At 43.4% G+C, this 21,481-nt stretch overlaps 1 protein-coding gene across 2 annotated transcripts in view; it reads right to left on the bottom strand.

Moving 5' to 3' along the window:
• Positions 1-21,481, bottom strand: part of DCC (DCC netrin 1 receptor) — a 1,041,949-nt gene that overhangs the window by 551,247 nt on the left and 469,221 nt on the right. For both annotated transcript variants that reach the window (XM_089681618.1, XM_089681619.1), the window contains exon 5: positions 11,683-11,819. In XM_089681618.1, the coding sequence (XP_089537744.1) occupies positions 11,683-11,819 (137 nt within the window). The remainder of the gene's footprint in view (positions 1-11,682; positions 11,820-21,481) is intronic.

Below are 21,481 nucleotides of genomic sequence, written 5' to 3'. Positions count from 1 at the left end.
TCCCAAACAGCTGAGAGAACGAAACCACAGAGCAGTGCTCGCTAATACCTGCATCATTACCAACCACTTATGGGCCAAGCTGGCCTTCCCTGTACGTTAAGCTTTATTCCAGGCAACGGCATGCTAATGGATGATGGCGGGTTTGATATAATAGGAGTCTCATTCCCCCCAATGGGCCAATTATCTTTCCAATTTATAAGATGGAGCCAAATCTTCTATGCCTTCATATAACACTGTCTCTTTAGAGCGGAACAAAAAAAACTGACTGCATGTTTCCACCGCCTGTACAAAGCAACAGAGGACGTTCTGTACGGCATGACTGCAATGTCCACACTCATACTGCAATGTCTGGAGCTTACTGCAAGAAATTACATTTCATATCCTTGGGTGGATGAAGGACAAAAATAGGAAGATGAGTCTATACCCACAGTTGATCCAGAGGAAGGCAAAAAACTCAGCAAAGCATGATCCAATTTGCTCCTGCAGGGAAAACAATTCCTTCCTGATCCCCCGAGAGGCAATCGGATATTCCCTGGATCACCTTTACCTATAAATGTTAGTATCCAGTTATATTCTGTGTATCTAGGAAAGAATCCAGGACTATTTTAAAGCAATCCACTGAGCTGGACAGAACCAACTCTTGAGGGAGTCTATTCCACATTTTCACAGCTCTTACTGTGAAGAAACCTTTCCATGTTTGGAGATTACATTTCTTTTCCTCCAGACATAAAGAGTGCCCCCGTGTCCTCTGTGATGACCTCAGGGTGAATAACTCTACACCGAGTTCACTATATGAACCACTGATGTATTTATACATGGAGATCATATCCCCCCTTATGTATTATACATGGAGATCATATCCCCCCCTTATGTATTATACATGGAGATCATATCCCTCCTTATGTATTATACATGGAGATCATATCCCCCTTATGTATTATACATGGTGATCATATCCCCCTTATGTATTATACATGGAGATCATATCCCCCTTATGTATTATACATGGAGATCATATCCCCCCTTATGTATTATACATGGAGATCATATCCCCCCTTATGTATTATACATGGAGATCATATCCCCCTTATGTATTATACATGGTGATCATATCCCCCCTTATGTATTGTACATGGTGATCATATCCCCACTTATGTATTATACATGGTGATCATATCCCCCCTTATGTATTATACATGGAGATCATATCCCCCCTTATGTATTATACATGGAGATCATATCCCCCTTATGTATTATACATGGAGATCATATCCCCCTTATGTATTATACATGGTGATCATATCCCCCCTCCCCTTATGTATTATACATGGAGATCATATCCCCCCCCTTATGTATTATACATGGAGATCATATCCCTCCTTATGTATTATACATGGAGATCATATCCCCCCTTATGTATTATACATGGTGATCATATCCCCCCTTATGTATTATACATGGAGATCATATCCCACTTATGTATTATACATGGTGATCATATCCCCCCTTATGTATTATACATGGAGATCATATCCCCCCTTATATATTATACATGGAGATCATACCCCCCCTTATGTATTATACATGGTGATCATATCCCCCTTATGTATTATACATGGAGATCATATCCCCCCTTATGTATTATACATGGAGATCATATCCCCCCTTATGTATTATACATGGAGATCATATACCCCCATATGTATTATACATGGAGATCATATCCCCCTTATGTATTATACATGGAGATCATATCCCCCTTATGTATTATACATGGAGATCATATCCCCCCTTATGTATTATACATGGAGATCATATCCCCCCATATGTATTATACATGGAGATCATATCCCCCTTATGTATTATACATGGAGATCATATCCCCCTTATGTATTATACATGGAGATCATATCCCCCTTATGTATTATACATGGAGATCATATCCCCCTTATGTATTATACATGGAGATCATATCCCCCCTTATGTATTATACATGGAGATCATATCCCCCCTTATGTATTATACATGGAGATCATATCCCCCCTTATGTATTATACATGGAGATCATATCCCCCTCATGTATTATACATGGAGATCATATCCCCCCTTATGTATTATACATGGAGATCATATCCCCCTTATGTATTATACATGGAGATCATATCCCCCCTTATGTATTATACATGGAGATCATATCCCCCCTTATGTATTATACATGGAGATCATATCCCCCCTTATGTATTATACATGGAGATCATATCCCCCCTTATGTATTATACATGGAGATCATATCCCCCCTTATGTATTATACATGGAGATCATATCCCCCCTTATATATTATACATGGAGATCATATCCCCCCTTATGTATTATACATGGAGATCATATCCCCCTTATGTATTATACATGGAGATCATATCCCCCTTATGTATTATACATGGAGATCATATCCCCCTTATGTATTATACATGGAGATCATACCCCCCCTTATGTATTATACATGGAGATCATGTTGATTTATACATGGGAGTGAGAAAAAGAGAAAGATATGAAGAAGCAAAGGAAGGAGGAAAAAAGGAAAGATGGAGCAAAATAAGAAGGGGTAGAGGAAGGAAGAAATGGTGGAGGGAGGAAGGAAGATGGGGAAGGTAGGAGGAAGTGAGGGATGGAAGGAGAAAGGAAATAAGAGGGGGTTGGGAGAAAAGCAAAAGGAAGGATGGAATGAAGAAATATATGACAGAAGGAGGGAAGAAAGGCAGGAAAAAGAAAGTAGGGACAGAAGAAAGGAGAGAGAAGGAAAGAAGGATGGATGAGAGGAAGGTGAAGGAAAGGAAGGATGGAAGAGGGGAGGGAGAAAAGAAGGATGGAAGAAAGGAATGTGAAGGAATGAAAGGACTGAAAGGATGAGGTAGAAAGAAAGAAATGAAGGATGAGAGGAAGGTGATGGAAAAAAGGATAGATCATTGGAAGCTGAAGGAAAGGAAGTATGGAAGAGAGGAGGGAGAAGGAAAGGAAGGATGGGAGAGAGGAGGGAAAAAGAAGGGAACCATGGAAAAGAGTAGGTAAAAGAAAACAAAAGACAGAAGAGAGGAGGGAGAAGGAAAGGAAGAATGGGAGAGAACAAGGGAAGAAAAGGAAGGACAGGAGAGAGGAGGGAGAAAGAAAAAGAGGATATAACAGAGGAGGGAGAGGGAAAGAAAACAGAAGACAGAGGAGGGCAAAGGAAAGAATGGACAAGAGAGAGGAAGAAAGAAAGGAGGAAAGGAGGAAAGAAAGGAAGGAAGGAAGGAAGGAAGGAAGGAAGGAAGGAAGGAAGGAAGGAGGAAAGAATGGACAAGAGAGAGGAAGAAAGGAGGGAAGGAAGGAAGGAAGGAAGGAAGGAAGGAAGGAAGGAAGGAAGGAAAGAACATACATTAACTCATAGGTCTTACTGCATCAGCGGTGCAGGCAAAATCAAAGAAAACTATGAGATAAAAAAGAATATAGACTAAGACGCCCCTCATTGTTCCAGTGCCGTGCATCATCAGCCATCTAAGTACACCAGAGAAGAGAACATGATGTTTTTCATCTATATATCCGACTTCAATTAAAACAGAATGGTCTATTTTTATTGTTAAAAATGGGGAAAAGTTGCAGCGTGTCCCTTACTTGTAAATGATATGATGGAATTGGATTCTTCTTTCCTCTGATTATGAGATTGTGTTCAGGAACAATAGGTGGAAGATAGACTATCATTCTCCCTCTTTATTTGTTTATATATTCCTAAGATCCATTTCTTCTGATTTACCAGCTTTTGTGACTCATATATCGCTGTATCTTACTGACAATGATGTTTTTTAGTCACAGAACTATTTTTCTTTTGGTTACAAGAATACTTTGGTAAAATGTTGTATAATTAGACTTCTTACATAACTGACAAGAAGATAAACTCTGAATGTATTGTATGAACATAATGAGAACTGAATGAGAAACATATTTGCATCAAAGTCAGCATAGGCACAAACTGTGCTTACAAAGAAGACGTCAGTTACTTTTTCGTGACATGTATTTAGACCCAAGAAGAAAACTGTCATCTATTGCAGCTTACCAGTCTTTAGAAGTTGTTTCTCTTATTTTCACCTGGTGATCCTGCCAATAACACACTTCCTGCCCTTGGGTGACAACCTGCTCTAGGGTGACACTCAGTGTACTGTATCTGTAGAAGAGCAGCACAGGCACACTAGGTTGTTCCCCTTTACCCTAGGTTCACACCAGGGGCGGACTGACCATTTGGAAACTTGGGCACTGCCCGGGGTCAGTAGGGGGCCCCATGAGATGCCCCTGGTACCTTTTTCATAGGCTTTTTTGAGTTTGGGCAACGACAAAGGGGCCCCATGATCCCCTATTGCCCGGGGGCCCCATGAGTTGTCAGTCCACCCCTGGTTCACACCTAAGCATTTTCTGTAGTGTTTTGGAGAAACGTTGTAGTTCATTTACATGATTTCCTATGGGACATGTTCACTTCTGTGTGTTTTAACCCAAAGCGTTTTTTGGAAAGGGTCAGGGACTTTTTGAATGCAAAAAGTTGTTTTTTTGGTTCTATAGACTTCAATGGAAACACTGCAGAAAAGCATGTATTGCGTTTTTGCTGCATTTTTGCCAACTTTTTGACGTGTTTTTGATGCATTTTGCATTTTAAATCTGCCTTGCAACAAGTTAAATTTAAAAAAATGAAAAAAAAAACCCCTGCAAAATGCATCAAAAACACGGCAGAAACGCGGCAAGAACGCAAGTGCCAAAAATGCAAAATGCACTGCAGACACAGCCCTGCATAGGTGTAAACCTAGCCTTAATGAACTACAACCCCACCTCCCCCAATCTTTATAATAGTGGGAGAGGTGTTCTGTAGTCCCAATGAAATTGGGAAGGTTGATCACATTATTTAAAATTTTGGTTCAGTGCAAAGTTACACGTTTTCTGGCAAAGTCAATGGGTATTTTTCTGTACTCTCAGAAAACGTACTTAGCCTGAAAAAGAAAACTACCCACATGGAAAAAAAAAATATTTTAAATATATTTTTAAAATATTCTTCCCAATTATATTGACATATATTTGAAATGCTACAATTTTGGCCATATTCAATATATTTAAAAAAAAAAATATATATATATATATATATATATATATATATATGCTGTATGGTGAAATGTGTTTCAGCACAGTGGTTAGCACTTCCACATGGCAGTACTCGGGTCGCTGGCACAAATCCCAACCACGGCACCACCTCCCTGGAATTTGCATGTTCTCCCTGTGCCTGTGTGTGTTTCCTCTGGGTACTCCAGTTTCCTTCCACACTCCAAAGACATGCTGATAGGTTAATTGGCTCCTGTCTACATTGGCCCTAGTATGTGTATGTATGAATGTAAGTTAGGGACCTTAGATTATACGCCCCTTGAGGGTTAGGGACTGACGTGAATGTACAATATATATGTAAAGCACTGCGTAAAATTGACAGTGCTATATAAGTACCTATAATAAATAAATTACAAAATATTTTTAAAAATACATTTAATCTAAATTTTTGGAATAGTATTATTACACAGGATTTATATAGCGCCAACAGTTTGCTCAGTGTTTTACAATATAACGGGAGACAATACAGCAACAATACAGTTCAATACAAGAGGGTTAGGACTAGGAGGGCCCTGCTACAATCTAAGAGAGAGGGGAAATTACAAATATATGTAAAAATGAGTTTTTTATATGTTAAAAAAAAGTCTGAAGAATTATTTAAAAAATATATATTTTTAAAAATATTTTATAATATATAAAAAACGCATTTCAACATGCAATATATATATACATTGAAATATATTGAATATGGCCAAAATTGTAGTATTTCAAATATATGTCAATATTGTTTGGAAGAAGTTTTTTTTAAATATATTTTGAACAGGGGCAGACTGACCATTTGGAAACTCGGGCACTGCCCGAGGGCCTGGGGTCAGTAGGGGGCCCCATGAGATGCCCCTGGTACCTTTTTCATAGGCTTTTTTTAGTTTGGGCAAGGACACAGGGGCCCCATGATCCCCTTTTGCCCGGGAGCCCCATGAGTTGTCAGTCCGCCCCTGATTTTGAATATATTTTTCTTCCATGTGGGTAATGCCGCTACCACATCGAAGAACCTGTAAGCTACAATACATTAAATTTTTCTTTTTGGGTTAGATATGTTGTAAAGAAAACCCACCAGGACAAAACTAAGGAAGCTGCCATTGCTGACTCCTTTTTGAAGGTGCAATCTCCATACTAACATAATAGTATCACCATACTAACCTTTGCTTCACGACCTGGTGACCCACTGACCCAGAACAAGCATGTGAAATCATCCGTCCCGGCTGCATGCTTGTTCCAAGGCAGTAACCCCGCAAGTAGTAAAATAATAAAAAGAATGCCAGTCCTGTAACTTGAACTTGGAATAAAAAGTCATTGACAGCGGATACTATATTTGTGTCCTTACGGTCATTTTAGCAGTCTCACTACCACTGTGATTTAGGAACGCCAAAGTGCTGAACATGAATTTCTGTAGTGACATTTATAAACGGCACTGCAATGGAAAAGTACAGACAGCCATTGCACCTGTGTTTGACTGCAATCTGAACTGTCATCTGATTGCTCAGATCACAGACACAATGGGGGGTTGTTCACTGAAACCGGAAAGTGCACAATCTGGTGCAGTTCTGCATAGAAACCAATCAGCTTCCAGGTTTTATTGCGAAAGCCTAATTAATCAAGCTGAAGTTAGAAGCTGATTGGCTACTATGCACAGCTGCACCAGATTCCAGCTTTAGTAAATCTCCCTTAAGGTAAAGAGCTGATCTGAATGGCTCTGTACTCTGTGATGACCTATCACAGCAATCAGAAATGTAAATACTACAGTGTTTACATGTGAGAGCCTGCCCCTTCCTCTTGCAGAAAAAGGAGAGGAAGTGAATAATTATTAATGAGGATTTGTAAATGAATCAGGGATCACCAGCAGCAACAGGTTTCTGGTGAGGGGTTGTAATTGATTGTGGGACCTTAATTTCCTTTCTTTTCCTTTCCTTCCTTCCTTTCCCATCTCATTTCCTTCCTGTCTTTGTGGTGGCTGTACATTAACCCTTCACGTTCTTTATCCATGTATACTATCCCCCTCATCCCCGTTTTCCCACTGTATGTAACCTGTACATTAACCCCTTCACCTCCTTCTGTGTATGTCCTGTACATTTAAAAGATAATTATGGCCAAAGCTTTTTTGACAGGACAGCAGTCATTTGTGCTCTCCTGTGACCCAGAATCAGCTGACTGTGGGCTAAAGCCTGCTGCCAGCTGATATCACAGAGCTGCTCCAGGCTCTGGAAGAATCCCAAACATATTGTCTGGATCTGCCCAGATGCCTGATTGGCACCTGGCTAAGACTCTCTCAGCAAGCCACTGGGAGCCAAAGCCAGCCACTCCCTCCCCCTTCCAAGTCCAGCACTCCAGTAAGTGGTGGAGCGGCAGAGCAGAGAGCGGTGACTGACAGTCACCGCTCTCTGCTCAGAGCTGACTAAGAATTGAGTGATCATCGGTCATGTTATTGCTCAGTTCTCGAGCTTAGAGACGGCGGGGGACTGATGCTGCAGCATGGAGATCAGTATTTATGTATTTTTTTAAAAAAACCCAAACATCTCCTTTAATATATGTAGTGCACCATTAGCAAGCTCCATGTTTTAACCTCACAAATTCTGCTGTCAGCTGATGTCACAGAGCTGCTCCAGGAAGGATCCCAAACATATTGTCTGGATCTGCCCAGGTGCCTGGTTGGCAGCTGGCTAAGACTCTCCGCAAGCCACTGAGAGCCAAAGCCAGCCACTCCCACCCCCTCCCAAGTCCAGCACTCCAGTAAGTGGTGGTGGAGCAACAGAGCAGAGAGCGGTGACTGACAGTCACCACTCTCGGCTCAGAGCTGACCAAGAATTGAGTGATCATTGGTCCTTGCTCAGTTCTCGGCTTGGAGCCGGTTGGAGGACAGCTGCAGCATCAAATTGATGCTGCAGCATGGAGGTGAGTATGTACGTTTATTTTTTTTAACAACCCCCAAACTTCTCCTTTAACATATGTAGTGCACCATTAGCAAGCTCCATGTGTTAACCTCCCAAATGACATTCATTTCCAAACAGTTGTTTAAAAAAAATCAGATCACTTGGGCATGTCCACTATCCTTTATACAGTAAAAAAAAATATTAAAAACTCTGGTTATTAAAGTATATGTGAACTCACCTTGTAAAACAGGCCTTAGAATGAAAGGCAAAACATTTGTGTATAGATATAAAAACATTATAAATACATTTTTCCCCTTTTATATAAGTGCTCACATACCCTCTGTGCTCAGCTACATAAGAAGCTTAGAAAGCTGGGGGAGGAGAAGCAGAAACACACTGATGTTCCCAGTGAATGGCTGTGCAGGGGAGGGAGTGTCAGTACAAGTCCGATCATTGGAGGAGAGAAGGCTGAATTTCCAGCACAGCTGGAGAACTGATCATGCTGTGGTTGCATGCCTAGTGTGGTCAGTTTTAAGAGGAAAGCAGAGGGACTGGCCGGAATACCAGGGATTTCACACAAAGGAAGCAATACAAAGAGAAAAGGATACTTTTATATACAAGTACATGGTACAGCAGGCACATATTAGGAATATGAAATGTTGGGTTAACCAAACACAACCAAAAGAACACTTTATCCGTCTCAAATCAATGATATAAAATTCATTTGGGTACAGTGTTGAATGATAGAGTAATTGGCAGCAGTACTGGGACAGGGTTGTCCAGCTTGCAGGGCAAGGATCCAGAACTGTGGCCCCCTCCCCTACTATTACTACATGCCGTAGAATGGGTGTACCACCCTCCCACCCTCAGTGATGTATTTAGGTTTTGTGCTGCCCTAGGCAACACAAAAATCATCCGCCTTCCACCTACACCCCCCCCCACCCCCCTGCCGAGAGAGCCTGGCACTGACCAACATCACAGCACCACCAAGAGCCCCCCCTCCCCTCGCTGGCCGAGAAAGCTTTCAACTACCACCACCCTCCTACACATGCCACCGCCTCCTCCCTCCCAGGAAAGAGTGTAGGGCTCTACATACACTGTCAAGCAGCCCGCAGCCTTTCTCGGATGCCACCTGGTCCTCATGCCGCATGTGTCCCTTCTTCTGGTGGTGGCGGTGCCGCCCCCCTGAAAAATGCTGCCCTAGGCAAATGCCTTGTTTGTCTTGTCGTAAATGCACCCCTGATCAACCTGCATCCATTCTTTGCCCCACTTGCTTCGCTGCACCCAGGGCAGCTGCCCCTCTTGCCCACCCATTCTCCTGGTCCTGATTGGCAGTCAAACTATCAAGGCAATGGAAACGGAAAAATGGCCTGGTAATAAAGAGGTATTACAGGCTAACACCAAAGGAGTTACACCTGCCTCCAGGCAATAAGTCATGTGTGCTATTGAAATACATATATTTATTGATTTATTTCAGGTACTTATATCGCCATCAATTTACGCAGCACTTTACATATATATATTGTACATTCACATCAGTCCCTAACCCTCAAGGGGTGTACAATCTAAGGCCCCTAACTCACATTCATACATACACATACTAGGGACAATTTTAGACAGAATCCAATTAACCTACTAGCATGTCTTTGGAGTGTAGGAGGAAACTGGAGTACCTGGAGGAAACCCACGCAGGCACAGGGAGAACATGCAAACTCCATATATGTGAACATCTACCAGCAAAGAGATTTGTAGCTATTGTCGGTCAGTCTATCAGGCAGCACAGCCAGGTTGCTGACCTCACTTTTCTCTACTGCAGTTCAGCAATATTGCCAGATCCAGGACACGCCTCATCCAGCATAGTACAAATGTCATTATGTCACTGCCCCGTCCTACAACATTTATTTTTTTTGCTTGGCATTGGCGCACATCTCACACATCTCATGGACAGCAAGGCCAGCAATTCTGCCATGAAAACTCACTTTCTTCCCAGGTGCTGGCAATCTTAGGGCTTGTTCACAAATTTCTAATAGCATTAGACAGGTGTTAATGAGCATTAGTATGGGCGTGCTACAAGTGTTAAAAACCGCTCCCCGAATGCCTTATGCGCAGATTTGAGGCGTTTTACAAGCGCTACAAATGCCTATAATAAACGCAAATTATATAGTGGCAGCACAGTGGCTAAATGGTTAGCATTACCGCCTGGCAGTACTAGGGTCATTGGTTCAAATCTCAACCAAGGCACCACCTGCCTGGAGTTTGCATGTTCTCCCTGTGCCTGCGTGGGTGTCCTCCGGGTACTCCAGTTTCCTCCTACACTCCAAAGACATGCTGGTAAGTTAATTGGCTCCTGTCTAAATTGTCCCTAGTATGTGTATGTATGAATGTGAGTTAGGGACCTTAGATTGTACGCCCCTTGAGGGTTAGGGATCTTAGATTGTACACCCCTTGAGGGTTAGGGATCTTACATTGTACACCCCTTGAGGGTTAGGGATCTTAGATTGTACACCCCTTGAGGGTTAGGGACCTTAGATTGTACACCCCTTGAGGGTTAGGGATCTTAGATTGTATGCCCCTTGAGGGTTAGGAACCTTAGATTGTACGCCCCTTGAGGGTTAGGGACCTTAGAATGTACACCCCTTGAGGGTTAGGGATCTTAGATTGTACGCCCCTTGAGGGTTAGGGACCTTAGATTGTACGCCCCTTGAGGGTTAAGGACCTTAGATTGTACGCCCCTTGAGAGTTAGGGATCTTAGATTGTACGCCCCTTGAGGGTTAGGGACCTTAGATTGTACACCCCTTGAGGGTTAGGGATCTTAGATTGTACGTCCCTTGAGGGTTAGGGACCTTAGATTGTACACCCCTTGAGGGTTAGGGACCTTAGATTGTACGCCCCTTGAGGGTTAGGGACCTTAGATTGTACACCCCTTGAGGGTTAGGGACCTTAGATTGTACGCCCCTTGAGGGTTAGGGACTGATGTGAATGTACAATATATATGTAAAGCGCTGTGTAAATTGATGGTCCTATATAAGTACCTGAAATAAATAAAAGTATTAATGCCTCACAAAATCCTGCCAGGCGTTTGAGGAGCATCACCATAGACTTGAATGGGAGGCATTGAAAGACTTCGACTCGACATGAGGCTTCAATTTTGAAGCAATGCGACGCCAACGCTTCATGTTTTGCTAATGTGAACAGCACTGTGTGCTGCCCATAGTATCATTTCCATAGGCGTTTGAGGAGCATTAAAAACCCCCTTCAAACGCCTGCTTTTAAAGTTAGTGTGAACTAATCCTTAGTTATAAATCGCAAAGCTATTAGTTGCAGAAACAACCGACTACATCGCGGAATACAGATTTTTACAGAAGTATTGCAAATATCACCCCAAAAAACCTAAATCACATCCCGAGTCCACAAGCAGCTGCATTAATAGCTCTGTATGTGCAATTAAACATTTGGATGAGTGCTGAGATGCAGAGTAAGCAAGGGGCGAAAAGCAAGATTCACGATTATTATGTCTCGCTACATACAACTTGCTGTGAGCGGCATCACAGCAAGTCACATCCAGCCATTAGCTGCATTTTAAATATTAATTAAACCTTTTGTAGTACTCGGAGAATATTGGAATCAGCGCGTAGCACTTACCCAGGACGCTCAGTTCTGCCGCGGCGGTGCTGTTCTCATTCTTGTAGATGACCACACAGGTGTACGTCCCCGCATCGCCTTCTGTTACATTGGAAATCAGCAGATTGCTGCCTCCCAGCAGCGAGTATTTCCTTGTCCTGAAATATTACATTAAAAATAATGTATCAGAGAAGCAATGGGGCTCTCACTGGTTGCTGCGCAAGTTAAACAATAATAAGGCATAAAGTGTATGAAAACCCAAAATCTGTTTGTTTATGCTTGATGGCAAATATTTTATAATAAAGCCGAACTCCAGGTTTTAAAGTGGTTGTAAACCTCAGACATGAAGCATGAACAAAGCATATCCCTCTATAGTGTGTACTTGTCTCAGTCTGGAGCACTGTGTCATATCTCTTTCTGCTGCCTCGTTCCACTGCTTTGTGTACTTCTGACAAGTTTTTCTGACACCAAGAGATAACAGGATAAAGATGACAGGGGAGGGAGCTCCATCACACAGCCTGTGATTCACAGTCTCAGCTCTGTTCCTGTGTGCTGTGTGAAGGGGGGGAGGGGGGGAGTCCCTTCCCGCCAATTATCTCTCAGACCTCTCTTTCCTGAGCTCTGCAGAGTGTAATTTCAGCTCCCCACCACCTGTTTTCTGAAAGCTCAGATAGGCTTTAGAATGTTGAACTTAGAACAGATGTAGAGAAGAGAAGATTGCAGAGAAACTGGTACAACTTATGTAGGAAGAGTTTTTCATCCGTGTGCATCACCTGAGGCTAGTCACTGCACTGGGTATATGTGAGGGTTTACAACCACTGAAGAAAAAATCCCCTCCGCAATGGAAACGGTTAAATATTTGTTAAATCTATGGTTGTACTATTTCCTTTATTTCTTGCTCCCCCACAGCCAGCTTCTCTCTTCTCTCTGACACCCCGGGTCCCTTCATGTCCACACTTACAATGCAGGACTACTGGTTCTGCATTTTATATGCTGACATCACAGTGTAACCAGTGGCGGACTGACCATTTGGAAATGTGGGCACTGCCCGAGGGCCCGGGGTCAGTAGGGTACCTTTTTCATAGGCTTTTTTGAGTTTGGGCAAGGACACAGGTGCCCCATGATCCCCTATTGCCCAGGGCACCATGATCCCCTATTGCCTGGGGACCCCACAAGTTGTCAGTCCGCCCCTGAGTGTAACCACCAAAGATTAGCGACCTAGTTCACACTGGCATTGAAAGCAGGCGTATGAGGGGCATTATTAACGTTCTTCAAACGCCTATGCAAATGATACTATGAGCAGCACACAGTGCTGTTCACATTATCAAAACATGAAGCGTTAGCTTCGCATCACTTCAAAATTGAAGCCTCGTGTCAAGTCAGGAGGAGTTAAAAGACTTTCAATGCCTCCCATGCAAGTCTATGGTGACGCTCCACAAACGCACTGGCAGGCATTTGTGGGGCATTTGCGGTGTGGTTGTGATAGATTAATAACATTACAGTTTACTATAGGAGTTTTGGGAGCGTTTTTAACGCTAGTAAAAAGCCAGTCTAATGCCCATACTAAAGCTCATTAATGCCTGCCTAACGCCTATACTAAAGCTATAGGAGCATTTGGTAAGAGTTAGAAATTTAGTCAAGTGTGAACAAGCCCATAAAGTTACAGTGTTACTAAACCCAGGAACCTGCATTCACCATATCTGGTCTCCCTGAACCCTGCATTCACCATATCCGGTCTCCCAGGACCCTGCATTCACCATATCTGGTCTCCCTGAACCCTGCATTCACCATATCCGGTCTCCCCAGACCCTGCATTCACTATATCCTGTCTCCCAGGACCCTGCATTCACCATATCTGGTCTCCCTGAACCCTGCATTCACCATATCCGGTCTCCCCAGACCCTGCATTCACTATATCCAGTCTCCCTGGACCCTGCATTCACTATATCCAGTCTCCCAGGACCCTGCATTCACTATATCCGCTCTCCCCAGACTCTGCATTCACTATATCAGGTCTCCCCGGACCCTGCATTCACTATATCTGGTCTCCCCGGGCCCTGCATTCACTATATCCGCTCTCCCCAGACCCTGCATTCACTATATCTGGTCTCCCCAGACCCTGCATTCACTATATCCGGTCTCCCAGGACCCTGCATTCACTATATCTGGTCTCCCAGGACCCTGCATTCACTATATCTGGTCTCCCTGGACCCTGCATTCACTATATCCGCACTCCCTAGACCCTGCATTCACTATATCTGGTCTCCCCGGACGCTGCATTCACTATATCCGCTCTCCCCGGACCCTGCATTCACTATATCTGGTCTCCCCGGACGCTGCATTCACTATATCCGCTCTCCCCGGACCCTGCATTCACTATATCCGGTCTCCCCAGACCCCGCATTCACTATATCTGGTCTCCCCAGACTCTGCATTCACTATATTCACTCTCCCCGCACCCTGCATTCACTATATCCGGTCTCCCAGGACCCTGCATTCACTATATCTGTTCCCCCGGTCCCTGCATTCACTATATCTGGTCTCCCCGGACCCTGCATTCCCTATATCCGCTCTCCCCACACCCTGCATTCACTATATCCGGTCTCCCCGGACCCTGCATTCACTATATCTGGTCTCCCCGGACCCTGCATTCACTATATCCGGTCTCCCCGGACCCTGCATTCACTATATCCGGTCTCCCCGGACCCTGCATTCACTATATCCAGTCTTCCCAGACCCTGCATTTACTATATCCGCTCTCCCTGGACCCTGCATTCACTATATCTGTTCCCCCGGACCCTGCATTCACTATATCCGCTCTCCCCGGACCCTGCATTCACTATATCTGGTCTCCCCAGACCCTGCATTCACTATATCTGGTCTCCCCAGACCCTGCAATCACTATATCCACTCTCCCCGGACCCTGCATTCACTATATCTGGTCACACCGGACCCTGCATTCACTATATCTGGTCTCCCCATGACCCTGCATTAACTATATTTGGTCTCCCCTGACCCTGCATTCACTATATCTGGTCTCCCCAGACCCTGCATTCACTATATCTGGTCTCCTTGGACCCTGCATTCACTATATCCTGTCTCCCCGGACCCTGCATTCACTATATTTGGTCTCCCCATGACCCTGCATTAACTATATTTGGTCTCCATGGACCCTGCATTCACTATATCCTGTCTCCCCGGACCCTGCATTCACTATATCTGGTCTTCCAGGACCCTGCATTCACTATATCTGGTCTCCCCAAACCCTGCATTCACTATATCTGGTCTCCCCGGACCCTGCATTCACTATATCTGGTCTTCCAGGTCCCTGAATTCACTATATCTGGTCTCCCAGGACCCTGCATTCACTATATCTGGTCTTCCAGGACCCTGCATTAACTATATTTGGTCTCCCCAAACCCTGCATTCACTATATCCAGTCTCCCCAGACCCTGAATTCACTATATCTGGTCTCCCCGGACCCTGCATTCACTATATCTGGTCTCCCCGGACCCTGCATTCACTATATCTGGTCTCCCCGGACCCTGCATTCACTATATCTGGTCTCCCCGGACCCTGCATTCACTATATCTGGTCTCCCCGGACCCTGCATTCACTATATCTGGTCCCCCACAGTACACAGAACATGGAAATGCAATTATTTCAGTAAATATAAACTGTTAAATACCTTTTCTCACCAGCAGTATATAGCAGTCTTGTGACTTCTATCACTGTCTGGCTGAGAACTGGTTAATGCTTGTAGGAGGAATTTTCATTCTCCTCTCACTGTCCTGTGAGTCTGCAGGACCCCTGACCCTCTGTGTGGACAGTACTGATTGGCCCTGTGCTGATCACATGCACTCTCCCAAAGAAAAAGAAAAAACTCTCTAGCACTACGCACTAAACTGAACATGTGTAGCTTGCCCCTAAGGCTCTGTTCTAACAGCAGATGGATTGGGTACAGTAGAAGAAGGGGAGGATCAGAGAAGACGGGATCAAACAGCCTTTTTACACAATGCGGAGGATTAACCTCTTAGGTTCCACAGTGTATATGTAGTAAATCATGCTTGTAATACTCAGACTGATTTTACTGTTGTGGGTTTACTAAAACTATAACGAACATTTAACCCTTGCTGTGCACGGAGAACCCCTCTCCTTTCATCAGCTGCAATTATTCAGTAAGATCTTTCAGGATGGAGAGTGGGGAAAGGGTCCAGTTAATACATCACATTTACCAGCCCCTTCCTTTCCTGAATGAACACAATGAGTGATCGGTACCAATCACTATGTACATTCATAACTAAAGCATAGTAAACTATGTTTTTTTTGGAAGGGGGGGCCCTGCTAGGTTGGCTGTATGGGGCCCCGTGGTTTCTAACAGCAGCCCTGGATATAGCGATATGCCTTTAGTAACAGTTTAATCTTTAGACCTTGGTCACACCAAATCGGACTTTGAAATCATGCAACTTCAATTGAATTCGCATGATGGATGTCAGTCTGACTTCAGGTGCGACTTGGAAGACATCTGTGAGTCTTCATGCACAGATATCTATGCAAGACGCACCTGAACTTGCAAAAAGTGGTGCATGAAGTAGTTTCAAAATCGGTGTGACTCCGACGGAGTTGGAATCTGACCGATATGACCAGTTCCATTTCGGACAATAGGGTGCGGGTTGTCATGACATTTGAAATGACCAAATAGCATGACAAGTCGCAGCGGTGTGACCGGGGACCAGGGGTGGACTGACAACTTATGGGGCCCCCGGGCAATAGGGGATCATGGGGCCCCTGTGTCCTTGCCCAAACTCAAAAAAGCCTATGAAAAAGGTACCATGGGCATCTCATGGGGCCCCCTATTGACCCCGGGCCCTTGGGCAGTGCCCGAGTTTCCAAATGGTCAGTCCACCCCTGCCGGGGACTTACCCTAGGTTCACATCTGTGCGGGTGGTGCCGCTGCGGATCCGCACAAAAATCCGTACAGCTGCACCACCCACACAGGAATGCGGACCCGCTGGTGGGTGCCAGTAGTTCTAATGGCACGCCGCCCGCACTGGAAAACGCAACCGTACTGGGAATCGAGGTTCAGTGCGGGTTGTATTTTCCAAAGTGCATGGACTTCTTCCCTGCGTGTCACATGCACAGGAGTCCATTCAAATGAATGGGCTCTCGTGCCCGTGGAAAACGTGGCTCGCACGGCCGCATATACAGTATGTGAACCGGGGGTTAAGAGGCCAGCAGTAAGAGATAAAAAATAACAGGGCATAAAAAAATATAAAACAAAACCTAACCTATAACATACAACAACAGACTATAACATATAGTCGCAATACTAATAAACAAAACATAAAAAAAAGAACAGCGAAAATTGCTTTGATTACAAATACGCTCAAGAGCCGAGCAAATAAAATCTTCTGGAAGATGTTTCACCCTCCTTGGTTATTTTGTGTGTTTATACAAGAGCAAGACTCATTCCCTATGACGGCATTTATCGGATTGTTCGGTGCTGGTAGGTTGCGGAATGCTCTCTGCCTCCGTGTCCTATAATTTGCCCCCTCCACAGCCAGTCAGGTGGATGATGCTTGTGGAGAAGCAGTCGTTTGCTCGGATGGAACAATACATTACAATCAGAATTAATGACATCTTGAGATGCAGGTGACACATGTTATCTCTTGCACATTGCGCCGTACTGCCATTATACCTCAAAGCTGAATTTTCTCAGGATTCGTAGTGATTGAAAAATAATACTCAGGAATGCAGCAGACTTCTGACAATAATGGGAACGTCTGGCTAGAAAAAAAAAATTGATGGGGCTGAACAAACTGTACTAATGGTTTTACTGATCAAAGAGAGTTCAATATTTTGCACAAGGAAAAAATAAAAAATTAATAATAATAATAATAATTATTATTATTATTATATACAGTATATATATATATATATACTGTATATATATATATATATATATATATATATATATATATCTCAATCAAAATACAAAATGTGGTTTTTTTTTTCGTATTTGAACCTAAAAAGGAATAGTCTGCAGGAATCAGGGCATTGCACCAGTGTAGGCAAGTGCAGTCTGAATTCTTCACTGCAGGTGGCGCTGGACCGCAACGGCAATGAAGAGGGGAAACAGGAATTCTCTATGACATCGTGGGGTTTATTTACTAAAGCTGGAGAGTGCAAAATCAGACTCACTTCTGCATAGAAACCAATCAGCTTCCAGTGTTTCATTGCCAAAGCTTCATTGAACAAGCTGAGGTTAGAAGCTGATTGGTTTCTATGCAGAAGGGAGTCTGATTTTGGACTCTCCAGCTTTAGTAAATAAACCCCCTTCAGTCACATGGGACAGTGATCTGGTTGGATGCTCTTGTCCCATGTTACCCTGGTGGCCATCTTGGGTCAAACATAGTCTATTTAAGTCTCCGACCCTGGGTTTTGGTGCAGTTTATGCAGGTGGCTAGTTCAGGGGCAGTTTCCTCGTCTGTCACGGACAGCACTAGCAATATGGAAAGGTTCCGGTCACGGGCGGACTGACAACTCATGAGGCCCCCGGACAATAGGGGATCATGGGGCCCCTGTGTCCTTGCCCAAACTCAAAAAAGCCTATGAAAAAGGTACCAGGGGCATCTCATGGGGCCCCCTACTGACCATGGGCCCTTGGGCAGTGCCCGAGTTTCCAAATGGTCAGTAAATAGATAGACAGGTATAATATATTTACTTGTTTTAAACTTTTTTTTTCTTTTTACATTTTCTCAGTTGCTTACTTGTTTCTGGCCTCGATCAAAATGATGTCATACATCACAGGAGTCTTCATGGGCATTTCTTTACCTTTTTTCTGGAGGATGGGAGGAGGGGTTTTCTCACCTAAGCACACCCTCTTGCCTGCATGTCTGAGCTAAGGGCGATGGATTCCAGGAAGTAAATACTAAATGAATCATCTTTCCTTACTCAAGATATCCACAGCTAGTGATTTTAAAATAAAGCTTGGAGACATGGATGGATAAGCAAGTTTGCTTTGAATATTAAAAAACTGATTTAAGTGGAGTTGCACCCAAAAGTGGAAGCTCTGCTTATCTGCCTACTGCCCCCCCTCCTCTCCGCTGCCACATTTGGCACCTTTTGGGGGGGGGAGTGTTTACCTGGTTTATACTAGCCCCCTCTCCTTCCAACCACATCCCTCTGGGACATTTCACAGGTCTCAGAGGACTGAGGCCCTTTCACAAAACGCAGCGCGATTCGCGAGTCTCAAGGCTGCACTGTCGGTTTCCCATAGTCAAGATAGCGGCATCAGTACCCAACAGCTGAAAGAAAAATCGGCTTGGGGTGTAGACACCGCTGGATCCCTAGAGAGGTAAGTGCCCTAATATTAAAAGTCAGCAGCTATAGCAATTGTAGCTGCTGCTTTTACATTTTTTGGGGTCCGGAACTCCTCCGTAGCCTCCCTAGAGGTCTGATTATGTCAGTATTTCTTGGCTCAAAGCGGTACATTTTTTTGCATGGAAATATGTATTTTTTTTATTGTAGGCCTGTAAGTTTTAGGAATAACTCACTGATATCTGTCCGAACAAGAGTCTAGTAAACATCCCGGGTATGATAAAATTTGAAACATGAAATCATAAATTAAAATTTAATAATCATAAAAAATAATAATATAATAATAAATTTAATTCAATAATATAATCAAACCAAAAACACTGAAATTTGAAATATAGCGCCAAGTTCGCACATCACTGAGCAAAGTCGCAGAATCGTTTTCAGTGTCTGATGACGAATTTCCCCGCGACTCATTATCACTCAATTCTGCAAGTGGTTCTGATTTACTATCGCTGTTCTCTAGCCGGTCTAAAACCAATTTTGACCTAAAGGGACACTTTTTGGACGCCATGGACGTTTCTCAGTTTCCAGGCAGAAATAACAGTAAAAATGCAGGCAGGGCGCAGGACAAAGCACTCGGGACAAAATGTATGTGAAATGGTTTGATACAGTAATGTTTTACTACGTGATTTTAGTGTATTTAGTGAATGTCACTTTTTCACATTTTTACATTTCCTGTCGTTCCGTCCCCGTACGTCGTGACGTCGCAGGGGACGGAACCCAGAAGTCAAATGCCGGCATCGGCCAGAGGGGACACTGCAGGGGGGACATCGCGGGAGCGCAGGACAAGGTAAGAGAAGAACAGATCCCGGAGCAATGCTGCAGTGTATTCCTGAGTGTAGCTCGGGGTTACCACTTTTGGTACTGAAACTTTACCCCGAGCTACACTCAGGAATACCGCCAGGGGGGTTAAATAGCATTTTCAGTTTGTGGCTTTCCAATACAGTTGGGATCCGCTTTAACTATTCCAAGTGAATGGGCCTTAAAGCAGTTTCATTAGGGTCCTTTCACACGAGCATTCCGGTTTTTTTTTCATCAGTACAGTCATGTTTTTTCCAAGAAAAAACGGATCAGTTCACATCCGTTTTTTATCCGTTTACATCTGTTTTTCATCTATTTTTCATCAGTTTACATTAACTTATAACATTCTTTACCGATGCATAAACGGACCATTAGGGCTCTTTTACATGGATGTTCCAATCAGGTCCGTCTGCCTGTTTTTCAGGCGAACCCGATCAAAACCTCCATTCTCCTCTACGGAGCGGCGGGTGTAAACTTACATGTGTCCATTTACACTCGCCGACATCCGATCCTCCAAAAAAGGGACGAATGGGGATCCAATTCCCCTTCCGTCCGTCGGATCGGGTCAGATGAAAATGGACAGGCGGTCCATTTTCATCCGACCGTCTATTGAGGACAGCGAGCAGCTCTGTGTCTGCTCTGCAACAGCGGAGCAGACACAGAGCTCCTCTGCTGAGCAAGCGGATCTGCTAAATGGGTCCGCTCTGTGTGAAAGGAGCCTATGTTATTTACATCCGTTTTCCGTCTGTTTACATTCGTTTTTCGTCCGTTCCATTTTTTTTTTAAGGAAGAACAATAGGGTTTTCTTCCATTCAAAAAATGGATGTTAACGGAAGCGGACATTAATGGATGTAAACAGATGATAATCTGTTTACATCTGCTAGTCCATAGAAATACATGGACGTCCGTTTTTCATCCGTAAACGAACAGATGAAAAACAGACATTCAGAACGCCCGTGTGAAAGGAGCCTTACTAATAATGTTAGTAAAACACTAAATGGGTATCACTTTGACAATACCTTTTACAATCTCTTTACACTGTGGATTGCTGGTATCAGGGTGGATTTGATTTAAATCAAACTGATTTAAATCACAATTTAAATCACGATTTAAATCACTAGTCAGTAAGGCTTGATTTAAATCCTAGTTTTCTACATAAAGACTAATTCTTGCTGGTATAACTTTAATATGCAAGTAGATGAAGATTTTTAGAATAACTTTTCATATTAGTTTTTTTATCCCCAGTTTAATAGGTTAATCATTCATATTTGGACAACTTTTCTGTTGTACTTAGGAAGGAGAAAAATAATCATTACCTTAATAATAACAATTTAAATAGATTTATTCAACTGAAACAATAACATTCCAGCATATGTGATTTGCTTAAACATCCATGTTTGTTAACTAATTTGGCTAAACAAAATATATATATTTTAAGAAACTTAGACTGTCAGCCCCTTCCTCCTCACACTTAGTTTCACTTTCTTCTTGTGCAGATCTATTCCACTCCAAACAATCAGAAAAATATTGTTTCTATTCTATTCACTGAACTTCTTGAAACTTTGCACTGAAGGGGTTGATTCTGTATTCATAGGTTTGTAGAAGTTAGGATGAAGGTCTTTTTCTTAACTCTGTTCAT

Source organism: Staurois parvus, unplaced genomic scaffold, assembly GCF_062004578.1.
Source record: "Staurois parvus isolate SC_StPar_1 unplaced genomic scaffold, SC_StPar_1.0 ptg000272l, whole genome shotgun sequence".
Classification (NCBI taxonomy): Eukaryota; Metazoa; Chordata; class Amphibia; order Anura; family Ranidae; genus Staurois; species Staurois parvus.
The sequence above is the reverse complement of the archived record's forward strand: the minus strand, read 5'-3'. Positions and strand labels throughout refer to the sequence as shown.